General features: G+C 40.9%; 1 protein-coding gene across 9 annotated transcripts in view; it reads left to right on the top strand.

Moving 5' to 3' along the window:
• Positions 1 to 18,787, top strand: part of Babam2 (BRISC and BRCA1 A complex member 2) — a 378,444-nt gene that overhangs the window by 80,327 nt on the left and 279,330 nt on the right. For all 9 annotated transcript variants that reach the window (XR_010052102.1, XR_010052101.1, XM_063262050.1 and 6 more), the window contains one exon: positions 10,165 to 10,259. Coding sequence is in view for 6 of the 9 variants with exons in the window: in XM_063262050.1 (XP_063118120.1) it covers positions 10,165 to 10,259 (95 nt within the window). In the remaining 3 variants the exon portion in view is untranslated. The remainder of the gene's footprint in view (positions 1 to 10,164; positions 10,260 to 18,787) is intronic.

Raw genomic sequence — 18,787 nt, 5'->3', positions numbered from 1 at the left:
AACAATTTGCAGAGACAGCTGGTTGCCTGGACAGTCCCCTATTCCTCATAATAAGGGAGCATCTTATCTGTCTTCAGCCTTCTGGTCAAGAAACATCTGACAGACCTTAAGTGAAGCAGGAATTATCAAGGACTAGCTTACCCTTCTTGGCAGAGCTAAGCTGGCAACTATCCAGCATCATGTGTGTTTTCCTGGACAGTATTTTTTTGTCTGCAGATGAATTAGGACAGGTCTTGCCTAGTGGCTACCTTGCCACTATTGGAGCAACTCTACATGGAGGTTATGATGCTCAATATTTTCTTTGAAATGTGAAGTGGGTACTGTCAGGAGCAGCCAGCCCTGTCTCCTAGTCAAAATTTCTATTAATTAATCCACAGCAGAGGAGGGCCTGGCCTATGGGAGTGGTGGCACCTCTGATAGATGATACGTGGGTAGTATAAGAAAGTAAGCTTGCTTGAACCATAAGGAGCAAGCCAGTGAGTAGCATACCCACCCCTGTGGCTTCTGTTTCAGTTCCTGCCCTCAGGTCCTTGCCTTATCTTGTCCTGATGATGGATTGTAACCCAGAATCCAAGTGAAACATTTCCTCTCCAGATTGCTTTTGGTCGTGGTGTTTCCACAACAGTGGAAACCTAAATGTGATGGGTGGTTTTCAGGAGCATGCCTGGCCAGTCTGTTGCTGATTGAGCTAGGAATGCCAACCCTAAATGGGAGTTGGATCTAGGGATAATATGATAGGCTATCTATCTAAAGAAATTGAAACATAATAAGATTCAATTTAAAACTCTGAGGTGGATTCCGAAATTCAGCCCTCCCTAAGTAGGAGAGAGGGATATGTAGGTTAGTTGTAGTTTGTTAGGGAAAGTCTGAGGTTTTAATTGGCAGGAAACATAATATTGCCAAAAGCCTCCTTCAGTTTACCATGGTATTTAGCATTAGGAGGCTGGTATCTACAGTGAAGCCTGGCTGTTCTCTTGCTTAGTTCTAGATATCGTTCTAGAGAGTGAGGTGAGCAATGGGCACATCGGAGACAAGGAGCAGCATCACCAACTTAGAGGTATAGTGGAGGAAATGCTGGCGGCCACACAGCTCGGCCAAGGATTCAGAGGACTGACCTCAGAGAGGGTAAAGGTTATGACATTAAAGGGAAATTTGTTGTGTAAACTCCTAAGAACAAGTGGATGGAAGTTTTTTGGGGGAGAGTGGAATTTAAATTTCAGCATAAGGAAACAACTTGTAGTTTAAGCTAATTCTTAGAAATGAGCCACCTCTTAGTCTTCTGTAAAACTCTGCTGCTTAAGCCCGCCTTCTGTTTTGATTACCTCCTTTATTCTGATATTTTCTGGCCTGACCCTCCCCCTCATGCTTGTTCATAGTAAATATGGATGTCATAGCATGATTCAGAAGAATAATCTGAATTCTTCATTGCAGCTGCGCTTGCTCCCCGTCGTCCCTACTTGAAGTAGACGGACTAGCATGGCCCTAGTTCATGGGCTAGGTGGAGCCCATGGACAGGCTATGTTGCTTCTGTCTGGAGTGGAGTCAGAACCTCTGGTCTGCTTGGCTGCTTTGGTGACTGACTGCCCCTTTAGAAGTCCGATGCCTTCTGCAGAGTGTCAGTGCCACGGTGCAAGTGTGGAAAGCTGCCCTGTGCCTGGGTTTCTGTGCAGTTTTAGATTCGTTACACCAGGAAGCAGTTTTGATGCATGTCTGGAAAGAAATTTCCTGAGCATTGGTTCTTCTGTGGTAGACCAGCAAGTCTCAGAGGGTAGTGTCAAACAAGAGTCGAAACTACTTTTGTTATTAGGTGGCTATAGTGCTTCTAACGTCTGTGTTTCCTTGTTCTCTTTCTCTTTAAACATCACCTCACATCACCTCAGAACCTATTTTTATTTCTTTGTTCTCCTGCCTACTCTTTGTTTTTATGACAGGCTGAAGCAAGCAGTGCCCAAGTCACCTGTGCTCGGTGCGCACATCCTCCTCTCCAGGGGGAGATAAAGGAAATGCAGTGTTATTGCCTTTCCCCATGATTTGTGTGTGTCTTCATGTCCCCACCAAGTTGGCCTCAAGGGCAGGTGCTGTGCTCTCTGCTTCCTGTATAACTCCCAGGTGTCTTGTGTGCGCATCTGTGTAGAGTGCGCTTTTAATAACTGTTCCTGACTGATTTACTCACTGTTCTCCATAGCAAGAACACAGTGCTACACGGTCCTTTAAGGAACCCACTGAGCATCAAGGCAGGTGCTAAGGAAGGTCTTCGTGTGAGGCCGGGAGTTCAATTCTGAGAGAGTCAGAACAGTGCGAGATCGCAAAAAGCATTTAAATGGCTTTATTTGTTTTAAAAGTATCTATACAATATTTTTGCTGTATCTAATACAGCAAATACTGCTTCTCTATTACATCTTTCTCAAAAGATCCTTTTGGTTAGGGTATTATAATTTGGTATACAACATTCCTCTTTTGGGAAAAAAACTTTACTATGAATTTAGATGTTTTTTTATGTCTTCAAAAAATTACTAAAATTTAATGTCACATTTTAAACATTTTTAGTACTTTAAAAAAGATATTTAAGAAAGTTTTTAAAAAGTGAAAATATTTTATAAGTATTATAAAGATCATTTTTACTTTAAAAAAGAGACCATTGCAGAGATCTTTAAATAGAGAACTCCTAAAATTGCATTTTCAATATTACTTTATTTACCAAAACCAGATTTACCCATAACCATTCAGTAAACATTTTATAATTTACTTGTGTTTAAGATCAGATTTCTTGAAAGTGGGGTAGTTTTTGTGTCAGACTAGAAAATTAACAGCTTTATTGAATATAGTTCACATACCATACAATCCACCCTTTTAAGTGTATAATCTAGTGGTTTCAGTATTGTCACAAAATTGTGCAACCATCGCTACTAACTCTCCATTTCCATCACTACAAAGGGAATCTAAGTGCTGGCATTCAGTCTTCTCCTATCCCCAAGCAGTCACCCTCACTTCTGCCTTTACATTTGCATAGTTTGAACATTCCATATAAATGAGTAAGTGACCTTCCCTCATGTTTAAATTTAGCATTAATGATTTCAAAGTTGATCTGCATTGTACATGAATAATAATAAATTTACTCCTCTGCCTCTCCCCCTCTCTTGCTTTACGTTTATTTATCCATTCTTCAGCTGATGGACATTAGAGGGCCATATATTTCGGCTGTGTGAGTTATCTTGTTGGGCACTCACGTGCGTGATTTAGGTGGATGTGGTTTCTGTTCTCTTGGGATCTGTTAGGGAGAGCAGCAGAGTCCACTGGACGACGCTATGTTTAACTTCCCAGGGACCTGCCTGGCCATTCAGACGTGTCATTTTGTATCCTGTGTGCTATGCTATAATGCAGCCGTTGCATTACCTGTTATTGTCTATCTTTTTGTTATGGGCATCCTAGTGTGCGGTGACATGGTACCTCATCTGATTTTGACGATCCCTATCCCTGGTGTCTCACTGAACATTTTATGAGCTTTCTGCCCACTTGAAGGTGGAGAAACATCTCCTAGCAGCCTTTCCCAATTTAAAATTTAAGCCGACTTTTATAATGGAGTTGTTAGTTTTCTCTATATATTTTGTATGTTTTTGTGCTTCTGTATATGTTCTGTATATTATTTATCAGATATGTTGTTTGTCAAATTTTCTCCCATTTTATGGGCTTTTTACTTTCTAGGTAGTATTCTCTGAAGTACAATAGCTTTTAATTTTGATGAAGTCTGATTTATCCTTTGTTGTTGCTGTTGCTTGATTTGCTTTTGGGTGGAAGAGAGTATTAGTGCTTTCCAGAGAGACAGAATCAACATAATACGCAGATAGACAGAGGAGATTTATTAGTGTTAGGGGAACTGACCCATGTGAGCATGACGTTTTATGGCCTTTTGTCTGTAACTATAGTTGTGGGATGCTGGCCTGTAGTATGACCAGGCCCATTTAGAAAGCCCCAGAACTGGAAACCCAATGATGCCGTTCTCAGGTGACGCCAAAGGCCCCAGAGGATGCTGGTGTAAGTCCTGCTAGGTTCTCCACACTTCGTCCACTCACATCAACATGTCAGTCTCCTATGGACACATACGTGTAGACACAGCTCACATCTGTGCTTTAACAGTTTTCCAGCTAGACCTTCAGTCGAGTTGATCCCTAAATTGAATCACTACAGAATTGCCTGTCTGATCCAGTGCTTTGAGGACTCATTCTTAAGCTTTCTATAGTATTTTTCATTTTTGTTCTTGCCTTTAGACCTTTCATCCATTTTGTATTAGCTTTTCTATATTATGTAAAATTAGGACCTATCTGCATCATACATTGGTGTTCAGTTGTCTTGGTATCTGCTGAAAAGATACTTTAAGAATGATTCTATTTGTATTGTTATCTATAGATATAGTGTTGTCTGCATGAGTATATGCCACTTGTGCATGGGTGCAGGCAGAGGCCAGAGGGGATGTGTGATCCCCTGAAGCTGGAGCTCAGGTGGTTCTGACCGGCCCCATGTGGGTGCTGGCAACTGAACTTGATCCTCATAGAGGAGCATTGTGCTTCACCATCTTAGTCAAGTCTCCTCAGTGTTTGAGATAAGACTCGGAGCTTCCCACACCAGGCAAGTGGCAGGTTCTTCACTGCTGAACACTCTTAGCCCTATATTCATTCTTTTCTTCGGGGCATTATCTTATAATAGGGCCTGGGCTAACCTAGAACTTGGTATGTAGCCTAGGCAGACCTCAGATTCACAATCCTCCTGCTTCAGACTCCTGAACCCAGTTATTGTTATGTTCCATACCCAGTTTAACAGATTTTTTGTTTTTAAATTCTGACTTTTGAGACAAGGTCGTGGCATATATAGTCCAAGGTGACCTCAAAATTGATGTTAGCTCATGGTGACCCCCCAACCTGGGAGCCTCCTGCCTAAGGTTCCTAAAGGTCTGGGCTTACAGGTGTATGTCACAACACCCAGTTCAAGGTTGAAGTAAGTTTAAGTGTCTGTTGTTGTATTGTTGGATATGGTCACGCAGCTCTGTAACTGTGTAAACTGACTTGATACCATTAACAGCACTTCTTGTTGGTTTCCTCTCCCACCATTCTGCTTCCTGTGAAACATAATAGTGTCTGTCTTTTAATGAACTTGCCACAATGCCTTTAGAGTTCATCCACATTGTAGTATTTATCAGAATTCACTTTCTTTTACGGCTGAATCATATCCCATCTATGATATGTTTTTATTCATTCATCTATTGCTGGGCTTTTGGGCTGCTTCTACTCTTATGTCTGTTGGAAATTATACTGCCATGAAAATAAATATATGAGCCCTTATTTTTAATTTGGAGACCTCCAGTGTATAAACTTTATATTTCCTTAAATTCCTAAGCAATTATATTCTCAGAAGTGGGATTTTTGGATGATAATGTATTTTTAATTTTTAAAGAGCCACCATTCTATTTCCCTAGCGACATCATTTTATGTTCCTACCAACACTGCTAAGGGCTTGTCTTTCTCTGTATCTCCCCCACACTGTTTTTCATTGTTGTTGTTTGTTTGTTTGTTTGTTTTAATAGCTTATCATAATGGGTGCAAGAAAGTAAAATGACTTATATTGGGGGAAATGAATTGCCTTGCAGTCTGTGAAGAAGTTGACCCTAAGATTTTTTCTTTCTTTTTTTCTGGAGCTGAGGACCGAACCCAGGGCCTTGCGCTTTCTAGGGAAGCGCTCTACCACTGAGCTAAGTCCCCAACCCCAGAGTGAAAGTTTTTAAAAAATTTTATTTATTTATTTTTAAAGACATGGTATCATGCAACTGAGACTAGCTTAGAACTTATTATGTAGCTGAGGTTGCCTTGAACTCCCAGTCCTTCTACCGCTGTTTCTCAGTGCTGGTTTACAGGCACGTGCCACCAGGCCTGCACAACCCTGCATTACAGTTTGGTTTCTATTGGTTGCTATCTGCTGATGTCCAGCATTGCATCCCTAGTTGTGTGCCTGACTCTGTAGTAGCCATTGAGACATAGGGATCCTTGTTATGTCTTCCTTCCTCTGCCTCTCCCTTGCTTTCACTTACTTTCAGGGGTGTTTGGGCTATCCAGAAGTCTTGCATTTCTATGTGACTTTTATAATTGGCCTTTCAATTAGTGCAGAGTATCTGTTGGGGATTTTGTGTGAGTTGTATGAAATCTGCAGATCAATGTCATCTCTAAGTGTCATTAGTGTTCTGATATGTGATGATGTGTATCTGTTTACATAGGCCTTTGTAATTGATTTTTAACAATGTTTTATGGTTTCCAGTGTATAAAGTTTGTATTTCCTTAAATTTATTCCTAAGCAAATTTTTTCATGCTACTGTAAATGGAATTGTTTTCTTAATTTAATTTTGGGATTTTTTTTCCTTGCTAGTGTACAGAAATGGAGGTTTTTGTTTGGTTTTGCTTCTTTCTTCTATTTATCTTGTGTCTGGAAACCTCTCTGAAACAGCTTAGTAGTCCACATAGTATTTTTTCTTTTTGATTTGTTAAGATTTACCATATGCAGAGCTAAATCACCTGTGGGAGAGATGGGTTTGTTTTTTTCCCCTCCTTCCAATATAGATTCTCCTTTTCCTTCCCTGACTAGAGTCTCCTTTCCAACACTGAGTAGAACCATCAAGACAGAATATCCTGTGATTGCAGCTCTCGTATTAACTGGTCTGGAAATAGTTATTACTGACACTCTTCTTTTGGGAAGTTGAAAATTTAGATTTTTGACTTCCTCTAGTAACTAAGACAGTGCAGTTTCCTCTATAGGTACTGATTGGTTGATTGACTGATCTCAGTATTAGGGTTTGAATCCAGGGTCCCCCGTATATTCTAGGCACATGGTTTTCTACTGAGCCCTGCTCTAAGCCTTTTTGTTACTCCAGTTCCCAGTACTTGTAACTCGGTGTTTCACAAAATTTTTGATGCCTGTGCTGTATGAACTTAATGAGAAACATTCTAAAAGCGATTAAGTAAGCAACCTTATGACACACTTCCAGTGAGTCAGTCTAGTGAGTGTGCTTTCCTCAGGGATCCATGCTTGCCGGTATCTGCAGATAGAATAAATAAGGGGGCAGCCACAGTCTCTCCTGGGGACTCTTACCATGGCGTGACCGACGCCCAAGCTCTTTGAAGGTTAGAGTTCATAGGTTGTGGTTGGCAGTTGGAGATTTGATAGTGACGGTTTGTAGAGGAGATGGGGTCGAGTTACTTTTGATTGATTCTGCACCCACTCCTGTTGGGTACATTTTCTCACTTAAACTTTGTCCCCTCTGGAAGCTCTGGAGGTAACGCTGCTGTGCTTTGTAATTTACCACAGGCTTTCTCCATACTTAGATAACTGTTCAAAAAGTAGAGGACACTTTCATACTCCCAGCATTCCTAACACAGATGTTTTGTGAGCTGTACTTTGCTTTGTGAGAGACCTGAAATGAGCATAGGACCCATGCTCTCTGGATGCTTGTATGTGTGTGTGTGTGTGTGTGTGTGTATATATATATATATATATATATATATATATATATATATATATATATATATGAAGGTCAAGCATGTCTACTCACCATACACTGCATAGAGGTGTTTCTGTGTGTCCCTTCTCTGGTTTTCAGTTTTGGGTTAATCTTTTGAAAATAGTTATTTCTTCATCCAATATTTTTTATTACAGTTTCACCTCCCCCAGCTCCTCCCAACTCCTCCCAACTCCTCCCAGCTCCTTTTCACCTCCTCACCCACCCAAATCCACACCTATTCTAAACTCTTTTGCTTTTTCTCATGAGAACATAAATGAGTACCTAACAAAAGAAAACAAAAACCAAAAAACCAAAACCAAACAAAACAAAAACAATGAACACAGAGATTAAAAAAAAGCCAGATGGGGAAAAAGTACAAGAAACACATGTAGACACAGAGATAAACACATTTGCACACACATAAATTGTGCATAATCAGAAGGAAATCATACTGTATCAGGCAAAAAACCTGTACGGGATGGGGGAGACCAGACAAAGCAGGGTGAGACAAAAATACTCTGCAGAAATACTGCTGGGTTTATTTTGTGTTGTCTGTCTACTCTGGACATGGGGCCTGCCATTAAGTGTGCTTCGTATCTCTTGTGAGACTCTGTTGGAGAAAACTTATTTTATTTTTGGTGAGTGGTTATCAATTGGATATACAGCTTTTAGAGGTGGGAGCTTATGTCCACTTCCCCTCTGAGCAGTGAGATTCCATAGGCTTAGGCCTATGCAGGCCCTGCTGCCACAGCCCAGGAGTTCTGTAGGTCAGTCCTGTTGAGTCTGGAGTGCGCTGTGTGTTCTTATCCCCAGCAGTTACTGAGCCCCTTGGGGATGAGTAGTTTGGAACTAACAGTGTGTGCCTCATATGTAGCCTCTGTTTATTATAACTTTTAAAATTAATAGAGCCATAAAACAATCTAAGACTGTAACCAAATATTCAAGCAGTGTTGTGGCCAAGCAGTATTGATGAGTTTCAGAGTTGATATTGATCAATATTTTGAAGATTCATGGGGTGGGGGGAGGCTCTGTGCAGGAGAACGTAGTCTGAGTGGGCTCACGAGCAGTGTAGGAGCCGAGTGAGAGCACAGCCATTGGAGGTGGGCGCTGCAATATTTGGGAGGTATTGAGTAGATCATAATGGCCAGAGTAGATGGTTTGTGTTGGCTTGTAGACTAATAGAAAGGTGGGTAAATATGGAGGAACATCGTAGTTTGGAGGCACAAGTACCAGATTGTAAGGTTTGCCCTTACTATATTGAACATTAGAGAATTACTGAAATTTTCTGAGTTACCGGTTTCTCGGCAATAGAGTACTTAAATAATGTTTACTTGGGGACTAGTGTGTACTGTGGTCTGGAGGGCCGCTGGTACTAGGCTACTATGTAAGAAGGTATGATGAGTTATTTAGTGTTTCAATTCTTTACTAGTAGAATTCTTTGGTTTTAGTGCCTGCCGTAGGCCTTAGAGCAAAGCTAAGTTCATTATTCAGTGAAAGTAGGAGTGTGTAGACTGGGTGGTCTGGATAGAGCTGTGGGCAGCGCAGCAGGAGGTCCGTGTCAGTTCACTTGGAGGAACTATTGAGATGCTCGTGTCCTAGAGTATGAGAGCTTGGACCATCGCACGACATCTTTATGCTTCTGAGCCTGCTGTGAAATGCCTCAGGTATAGACACGTAAGGGCTCAATGTGGAAGCCAGGACGTTTCATTTTGGGTTGCATTATGTAAATCTTATCCTTTGGTCAGTGAAAGTGAGTAGACTGACAACTGTGTTGTATGTAGGAGCTGTGTATGTGCACAGAAATATACATACCATGAAATACTACAGTCCAGTATATGTTAGATTGCCTACAAACTAATCTGCTTATTAGTAAGTATATGTAGAAAGTTTGGGACTAAATTTTTGGCTGAGAGAACATAGGAGCTGAATATAAGGAGGGAGAAGGAAAAGGAAACCTTACTCCACCTGCATGCTCGTGAGACCCTGCAGCTTGTTATGTCTGAGATCCCCACAGCCAACACTACACTCATGTATGGCTTGTTGAGGGTACCATTCTGAATGCCAGACGTGGTGCTGAGCGCACTTGTCTCCTTCACACAGTAAGTCTGTCTGCTGTGGCAGCACCATGGTGCCACTCGTGAACTGACAAGGAGCCTGACGGCTGAGTCTCAAAGCCTTTCTAAGGACTTTAATAATGTAGCTGGGGCCTATTTGACTTCAAGCCACATGTCCTTCCCATTATTTAAAAGGTATGTGTGCTTCATTTCTAGAGGGCAAGGACCGTGTTTACACAGAATCAGTTGTCAGTAGAGGCATCTCAGTTAGCAGGCAGTGATTGGACAGTTGTGTTTTCTGTAAAAAACAATCAGCCTGTGTGTTCATGAGCCGCTTCTGCTTTCCTCCTGGGTATTTATAGTCACGGTGAAGTGCACTTTTTTGATTGCTTATTGTTGACGGTAATTTCAAAGAGGATATCTGTTCTTTTATCTGAAGAATTAATCATTCAGAAAGTACTTTTCAAATTTGTTTCTTAAACTAAATATAAATTTCTTTAAGTTCTTGATACATTTTTCAGAATGCCCATTTTCAAGCGACTAAGAAGAGCTTGTTATTTTCCTAACTTTCAGGGGACATAATTTTCAATGCTCAGTACCCAGAGCTGCCTCCTGATTTCATCTTTGGAGAGGATGCCGAGTTCCTGCCAGACCCCTCTGCTCTGCACGTGAGTACAGCAGGCTCACTCTCACGGCCTTTGTGGAAAAGAAAACAAAATTGGCATTTGGTAATTGCTTAGTCAAATGTGGTTTTCCCTTTCTGTGGAATAAATGCAACTCTTCAAGTGCCAAAATCCTTAAAGAGGGCGGGGTTCTCCTTGGAGGTTTGCTTTGGGATCATTTCACATGACATCTACAGTATTGATTGAAATAATTTTTCTTCAACTTAAAGACACATTAAAGACATTTTCTTTGTTTCACTGTGGTGCAGTCAGGTTCTCTAACATTTAACAACATTCCAATAAAATACTGGTTACAAGAGTGTTATTGGTTTTTTAGGAGTCTTTTTTTTTTTTTTTTTAGTTGTTAAAGTGAAAGTGGCAAATTTGGACATGCACATCCATTATTTTAGTGCCTCATGGCGGAAATGACCAGACTGAATGTTCTGTATTAAGCCAGACACCAATCCTGTAGTTGAATTCTGTTTCTAGAATTAAAGCAAGAAGACTTAGTGTTAGGGAAAAGGGGTCATGGCACCTGTCCGAGTACACACACCTTGTGTAACTGTTGAGTTTGTGCATGGTTGATAAAGAATAGGTGCTATTTTGTCTAAGTGTTTCTTTCATTTTCCAGTCAAATTCACTGTAATAGCTATACTCTTCAAAGAGATTTAATTGTTGATTAAAATTATTTTGTGGGGTTGGGGATTTAGCTCAGTGGTAGAGCGCTGGCCTAGCAAGCGCAAGGCCCTGGGTTCGGTCCTCAGCTCAAAAAAAAAAAAAAAAAAAAACAAACCAAAAACAAAAACAAAAACAAAAAAACCCAAAAAACTATTTTGTTAGTTTTCTGGATTTTTTCTTTTCTTTTCTTTTTTTTTTTTTTTTCTTTTCTTTTTTTCGGAGCTGGGGACCGAACCCAGGGCCTTGCGCTTGCTAGGCCAGCGCTCTACCACTGAGCTAAATCCCCAACCCAATTTTTTTCTTTTTTGGTTCACTAAAACTGTGTATTTGGTATTTTGTCGACTTACCTTTGAAAGGTCCCCCGTTACTCTACCTCCCATTTAAAGGTGAGGTACTAGACGAAGCCTGAAGAATGACCTTAGAGTTTCACACAGCTGTGAGAATACTGTTAGCATGAGTTTGTTGTAAGGTTTTAGATAATTGTTCATAAACTTTTGTTTGATTAAAAGGTTTCTAGTTAAATACTGCTTCCTTCGAAATCGTGGTGTTGGTATTTACCCCATATTAAAATCGAGAGGCCCAGCTGCAGTAAATGAGACCCAAGTATTACTGTATAGTTCCTCCCTGTCTGGAGTCTGTGCAGTGGAGGGAGGCCGTCATCAAATGCCGAAGAAGCACTCCAGCCTCAGTGCCCCTGGAGTTTACAGAAGGTGGTCGGCGGAGAAAGCCTTGTAGAGGGTGATGTCTGTCTCCATCCTTGCAGCGAGAGAGAGAGGTGGGAAGTGCCGGAGAGCCCAGGTGTGTGAGAGACGGACAGAGGCAGCTGGGAAGAAGCTGTGGGTCGTATAACGTCTGTGCAAAGGCTACTGCACAGCTCATGTAGGACAGCTACGAAGGCTACGTGCATTTGCTGGTGTCTTAGCTACGGTTCCCATTGCTATGCTAAAACAGGATTAAAAGCAACAGCGAGAGGAAAGATGGGTTTTGTTTTTGTTAATAAAAAATTATATTTACTTTAGAAGCATTTAGAATGTCAACAAAACAGCCCCTCTCTCTCTCTCTCTCTCTCTCTCTCTCTCTCTCTCCAATTACAGAGTAATATTCAGTTAACAGAACAATTATCTTTGTATAAGCTGCATCAGAGATCACTGAAGATGAAAGAAAGAAAGAAAGAAAAAAACAGAAATAAAACCAAAAGAAAAAAAAAACAAAAAACAAAACTATTGTCCCCATATATAACTCATTTGTGCTGTGTACCAACAAGAACCTCCTTTAAATTTCCATGCCAATTTACACCACCCCCAGACTGTACCAGGCAAGGTTAGTGGTATTGAAAATACCACCAGGACGGGGCTATCTGAAGACACACTTGGTAGTGTGTTAACGATACCAAAAAAAAAAAAAAAAGATACTATACAGTTTAAAAACAAATCTTACATTGCCTTATATTTCAATTCTTTTCTTTAAAAGGAGTGAGTTGTGTACAAGGTGTTTAAGTGCTTTATAGACATAGAAAAAAACTGTGATAGAACCAACTTATCATCTTCTTTAACTTCCTCTTCCTCTTTTTCCTTCTCCTCTTTTTCCTCCTCCTCATCTTCCTCTTCTTTTTCTTTCTCTTTTCAGCCTTGACCATCCCATTTTTCACTGCATCAGGTTTTCCTTTAGCTCTGTAGGCAACAATATCCTTCTCGTACTTCTCCTTCAGCTTGGTGGCCTTCTTCTCATAGGGCTGCTTGTCATCCGTGGCCGTGTTGGTCCACATCTCTCCTAGTTTCTTTGCACATCACCAATGGATAGGCCAGGATGCTTGCCTTTGGTTTTCGGGCAGTACTCAGAACAGAACAAGAAGAAGGCTGAAGGGAGACCCCTTGGGTGCATTGGGGTCCTTGAACTTCCTTTTGGTCTCCCCTTTGGGGTGGAGGGGAAGAAGGTTTTCATTTCTCTTTCATAATGAACCTTGTCAGCCTTTGCCATGTCTTTACATTTCCCCTTCTCTTTAGCAGACACGGTCTCTGAGCACTTCTTGGAGAACTCTGAGAAGTTGACACAAGCATCCGGGTGCTTCTTCTTGTGCTCCTCCCGGCAGGTTTGCACAAAGAATGAAGATGAGGACATTTTGCCTCTCGGCTCCTTAGGATCTCCTTTGCCCATGTTTAGTGATTTTCCTCCACGAGGCACAGAGTCGCCCAGTGCCCGTCCGGCTCTCGCTTGCCCCGCTCTGTCTCTGTGGAGCTCAATACACTGCAATGGCTGTGAGAGCGGGAGCCAGATGCAGCCTCATCACTTTCTCCACTCTGTAACCTGACTCTGTTTGTTTGTTTTAATCTTACAGTTTATAATCTATCATCCAGGGAAGTCAGGCTGAGAACCCAAGGCAGGAAGTGATGTGGAGGTTATGAAGGAGTGTCACTTATTGGCTTGTTCTTCATGACTTGCCCATCCTGCTCTTACACACAAGGCCACCTACACAGAGATGGTTCTGCCTATGATGGTCTGTGCCCTCTCACATCTGTCACTGGTCAAGAGAATGCCCCACAGGTTTGCCTATTGACCATTCTGAGGGAGGCATTCTCTTGGTCGTGAGTCCCTCCTCCCAGATGGTTCTGGCTTGTGTTGACGTAAAAGTTACCAGCACAAGGACACTGGCGGAGTGCATCAAATGCTTGGCCAAGAGCCACTGAAAGAAGAACAGGATGAGAACTAGCTCATGGCACTGTGTTTACTGTGGTCAGTGAAAGGGAGAAACCTATGATCAGAACTGAACGTTGTTGAAATAAAGTCTAAGGGGAGAGAAAGCACTGGGCTATGCAAGAGAGATAGAGCACTGGGGTAAAAGGGTAAGGAAGTGTTCTCAGTCTGTTTTTGGAACTGACTATACAATCTGCAGTATATGTCTTCAGTATTGGCAAGTGTGGGGAATGGAGAATTTAAAGAGCTAGAAAGGGCTCTGAGATTCATCTTACTCCTCTCTTCTATTTTTGTACTGAAGAAACGCTAGTAGATTTATAGAATCCCGTAGCAGAGCTGATATGGTAATTCCACTCTTATGGTGATGTTTCATCCCTGAATGAAGTTATCATAAGTGCTTTTGAGAAATGAGCTGAAAAAGAGCAGTGTCGGGAGGGGGAGGAGGAGGAGGAAGAGGAGGAAGAGGAGGAAGAAGAGGAAGAAGAGGAGGATGAGGAGGAAGAGGAGGAGGAAGAGGAGGAGGAGGCCGAGGAAGAGGCGGAGGCAGCACAACCAACAGTGCACTGAACCTGGGAGGAACTGACCAAGGACCTCAGCAAGGCTCACTTAGTGGGTCAGACAAGCACAGCGGAGCAATCAGAGCACACTCTTAAAGTGCACACTTGATATCTTGTTGAACACCGAGACAGCATGCACTATGAATGTGATTTCTAGTTACCCTTTCTCTGGGCACACCCTGCCCGTTGACGTGCCACTCAGTGTTAATAGGTTAGCATGTAGTTGTGTGTTCCACCCGGACAGCCTCATCTTCTTTGATGTACTGGTCATGCTGACCTGTCTGCATGCTGCATGATAGGAACCGCATCTTATTACCCGTGGGCTGGGACCCCAGTGTCTGGACTTTTCAAGATTTTCTACTAGAGTTCTTACCAAGTATAGAAAGGGACTTTGCACCCTCACAGTCTTGGACCATAGGATATATTTGCCAAAGTGTGTTCTTAGGCAAGTATGAAATTTGCTTTAAGTTATTGGGCTTAATTATTAAAATTGCACCTGTGATATATCTCTGTTTTTAATGTAAAAATATATCAGGTTATAATGATTCAGGGAAATGAACTCTCCAATATGGTACAACTTGAGAAACATAGTTTTAGACAAATTTATTCTATTTATTTAAGCTTGTTTTTCTCTAAAAAATGAGGTGGCTTAAATAAGGGACACTGGTACAGGTAAGAGAAATCAATATGGGCTTCAAACATCAGCTGAGGCTCCACCTTAAACTCAGGTTGCTCATTAAAGGAAGTGAGTTCTGTGACGGGATCAGTTGTGTAAAGGAAGTGAGTTCTGTGATGGGATCAGTTGTGTAAAGGAAGTGAGTTCTGTGACGGGATCAGTTGTGTAAGGTACTAGCATCTGTTCCGTGCCAGAAGTATCTCAGATACTACAGAGTCAGGAAGACACTGAACAAGGGCCTTAGCCCCACGGCTCCTGGGTCTGGATGCATATTAGAATAGTTTGGAAAACGTGTCCTGTCTCCAGCTTTCCTGCTAGAGGCAGAATTGGGAGAACCCCAGGACTCAGTCTTCTGGGTTGTTTTTATGTATCAGTCTGCACTGTGCTGGAAACCACCGCCTGAATCATCTGTGAACATTTCTAACACAGTTTCCTTGGCCTTTGCTCCACATTTCTACTTAGGGAATGTTTTCTACTTAGGGGATAGCATGCATTCATACATAACATGTAATTTTTAAGAAGCAACTTTTGACACATAACTTTTATGCCACATGATTCACCTATTTAAGGTATTAGTTCAGTGATTTTAGTATATTTGTTGAATTGTGCAACTGTCACCACAAATTAAGGCAGATTGTCATCATGCCGAGAAGAAATGCCAAACCTATCAACAGTTAGTTTCCTGTCCTTCCCACCCCAGGCAAACACTACTTTGTATTCTGTTTGTATGGATTTGCCTCTTTTGAACATTTTATGTAAATAGAAACATTTCATATATGTACACACATATAGTCCTTTCTGACTATTTTCACTTGACACACTTTTTTTAAATTGTCAAGTAATATTCCATTATATGTGTTTACCATGTTTATGTATTGATTGTCAGTCGATGGTTGTTAGTGTTGTTTCCTTCTTTTGGTTGTTGAACTGCTGCTATTCTATGGGCATCCTTGTGTTTTCTTGGCTATATATCCAGGAGTAGAAATGTAAGACCAAATGGTAACTCTGTATTTAACTTTTCAAATAACTGTACTAACTGTCTTCAGAATGGGTTGTACCGTTTTGTATTCTCACCTAGAGTAGTATATAAGTGTTCTGCTTTCTGTGTCTTTACTAATACTTATTATTGTCTGTCTTTTTAATTAGCCATCACTGGTAGCTCTTGAGTAAATAGTGTCTCCTTGTGATTTGACTTCATGTTGCTTTCGTGATGAATGAATGGAGCCTCTTTTCATGTTGTTAGAGAAGGACTGTTAACATCCTTGCCTAGTTTTACATTGACTTTGTCCTTTCTTTTTCTAATTACATTTTTGGTTCAAGGTTTTTGTTTATTTTTTAATCATATACATGTTTGGCCACATTTTCCACCCCGTTGTGTGGATTATCTTTTGTGTTGCCTAGGTGCTATGTGCATATGGATGTGCGTGCTTGCATGCGTGCACATTGGTAGAGTCCCTGTCAGCTTAGGTGTCTTGTGTCACTCCACCATACTTTCTGAGACAGGGTCTCTCACAGAACTCAGAGCTCATCATTTCTGCTAGATCCATCTGTCTCCATCCTGCCTGTGCTGGGACCAAGCTGGGTGTCAGTGGGCCTGGCTTTTGTGTGGTCCTAGCAACCTGAGCTCATATCCTTAGATAGCGGAGTTCATGCACCTTACCATCTTTAAAGAGAAGTTTTAAAGTTTGATATATTTAAATTTATCTCTTCTTCTCTTGTTGCCTGTGCCTTTGACACTCAAGAATCAATAGGCCTAATCTGAGATTTAATCTAATATTTTCCTTGAAGAGTTTTATTATTTTTGCTGTCATACTTAGGTATTTGTTTCCTTATGGGTTCATTTTCGTAATGGTGTGAGGTTGATGCTAGCTTTATTTTGTAAGTGGATATTTAGATGTGCTGGCATTGTTTATTAGAAAGGATGTGTTTCTCTCATTGAATTTTGTTGCCATTTTATCATCACTAAGTATTTTGGGTTACTAATTCTATGTCGTTGGTCTGTCCGTGTATGTTTATAATGGTGTCATGTTGCCTTAATGGCTGTGACTGCTCAGTCGTTCTGGAAAGTAGGGGTGGGACTTGCACATCGTTTGTAGGACGCCCTTGACTGTTGAGGTCTCTTGGGTTGCCATATTCATCAGCATGTGAATGTCTGCACAGAATCCATCTGGGGTTTTAATAGGGATTATACGGAATCTTGTGTTAACTCGGACATTACTGTCAAGTCTTCATAATTAGGAACAATGTGAAATGCCTTTCCATTTATTTATACTGTCTTTAATTCTTTTCAACATAATTTGTCATTTTGGGTGTGTGAGTTTTATACTTTTGCTTTAGGTATTTTTTTGTTTTTTATTTTTTGTACTGTTATAAATGGAATTGTTTCTTACTTTAGTTTCTAGTTTTATATTGCAGCAATATAGAGACACAATTGATTTTTTTTTTTGGTTCTTTTTTTTTTTTTTCGGAGCTGGGGACCAAACCCAGGGCCTTGTGCTTCCTAGGCAAGCACTCTACTACTGAGCTAAATCCCCAACCCCTACAATTGATTTTTTAATAATGGCCAGATATTGTGATACCTGATAGTGTAAATTTTAAGGTAAGACTTTTTTCTACTGAGCAAAAATATTTTACTGATTTTTTAAAAAATCATTTTATTCCTGTAGTGTCGAGGCAGACCAGTGTGCTTGGGAAGCCAGCTCAGAGCGTATTTTGAGTTGAGATGTGATTATAAAATAGTAACACTACTTTTCCTTTTCTCTCAAAGCTAAGCAGAAAGCATTTCCCAAGACAAAAATGGAAATAGCATTGTAACAGACTCCAGAGTATATTGGAAAGTTGTATTTAAAGTTAACGACTGTAAATTCTAGTAGAATTACCTCATGGCTTTATTATATTGTATAATCTAATGGTTCATTCATCAAACCATTTAATTCACATTAATTGAAAGTTACAGAGCTCCAGGCTATTGACCTGAGACCTGGGCTCTAGGTGTGATCCCTGGGTAGAGAAGTAGACAGACCCCAAACTTTATTTTATAGCTTAGGAAAATTATAAAAATGAAACAAATAGTGCATTGTAGAGGGAAGATGTCCCATGGTTTGGGGTGGCCATGGAAACTTCTCGTGCCATGAAAGCTATCCATTTTGCTTAGAGATGCTCCTTTGGGACCCTTTTTGCTGCCTGGGATTAGGGAGGCTCTCATTTGTACAGCCGGGTCCTGCTTGCACTCGTGCACCAAAGCATGGCGGACACAGAGACGGGTCTGCATTTGAGGGTGGGCTTCGCCGCTCATTCTTTCCTCATGTTCCATTCTGCTTGTGCTGGCCGTGGACCGTGCTGCGTGTAAGGCAGTGACTCTCCCATGGCTGCCTACTAATAACAAAGCCATACAAATCAACCAAAGGCAAATTAGTGACTATCCTACCTACTGGTAGCTTCTGATTGTGCATGTGTTCAGTGCTGTATAATGTAGACTTGACTTCAAAGAGGTTGATTTAGGAAGGTCAGATATAGATACAGGGAAATAGGCACACATTTATGCTCAATAAGAAGATAAGGCAACAGTTCCATTATAATGAGAAGGAATATTCTCATAGATTAGGACTGCAGGGTGCACAGTACGAGCTTATTACAGGAGTATGCAGTTATAACCTCACTGATTTTTAAAACTAGGATGTATACTTTTAATACACTTATAAAATATTAAGAAAAATTTATCGTTAGAAAAATTTGGAGGACTGAAATCAGTTACCAGAACTTCTAAAGCAATGCTTTTCAGCCCAGTCTTGCAACACTCTGTGGTATGCTCAGCTGCCTCCAAGGCTGTTTTGAAATTCTTTTCCCCAAAGTAATAATGATAATTCATTTTAATTCAAAATAAAGTTGCATAAAGGAGGAAAGTTGGATCATAAATTTGAGTGAGAAGAGCA

Source organism: Rattus norvegicus, chromosome 6, assembly GCF_036323735.1.
Source record: "Rattus norvegicus strain BN/NHsdMcwi chromosome 6, GRCr8, whole genome shotgun sequence".
Lineage (NCBI taxonomy): Eukaryota > Metazoa > Chordata > Mammalia > Rodentia > Muridae > Rattus > Rattus norvegicus.
The sequence above is the reverse complement of the archived record's forward strand: the minus strand, read 5'-3'. Positions and strand labels throughout refer to the sequence as shown.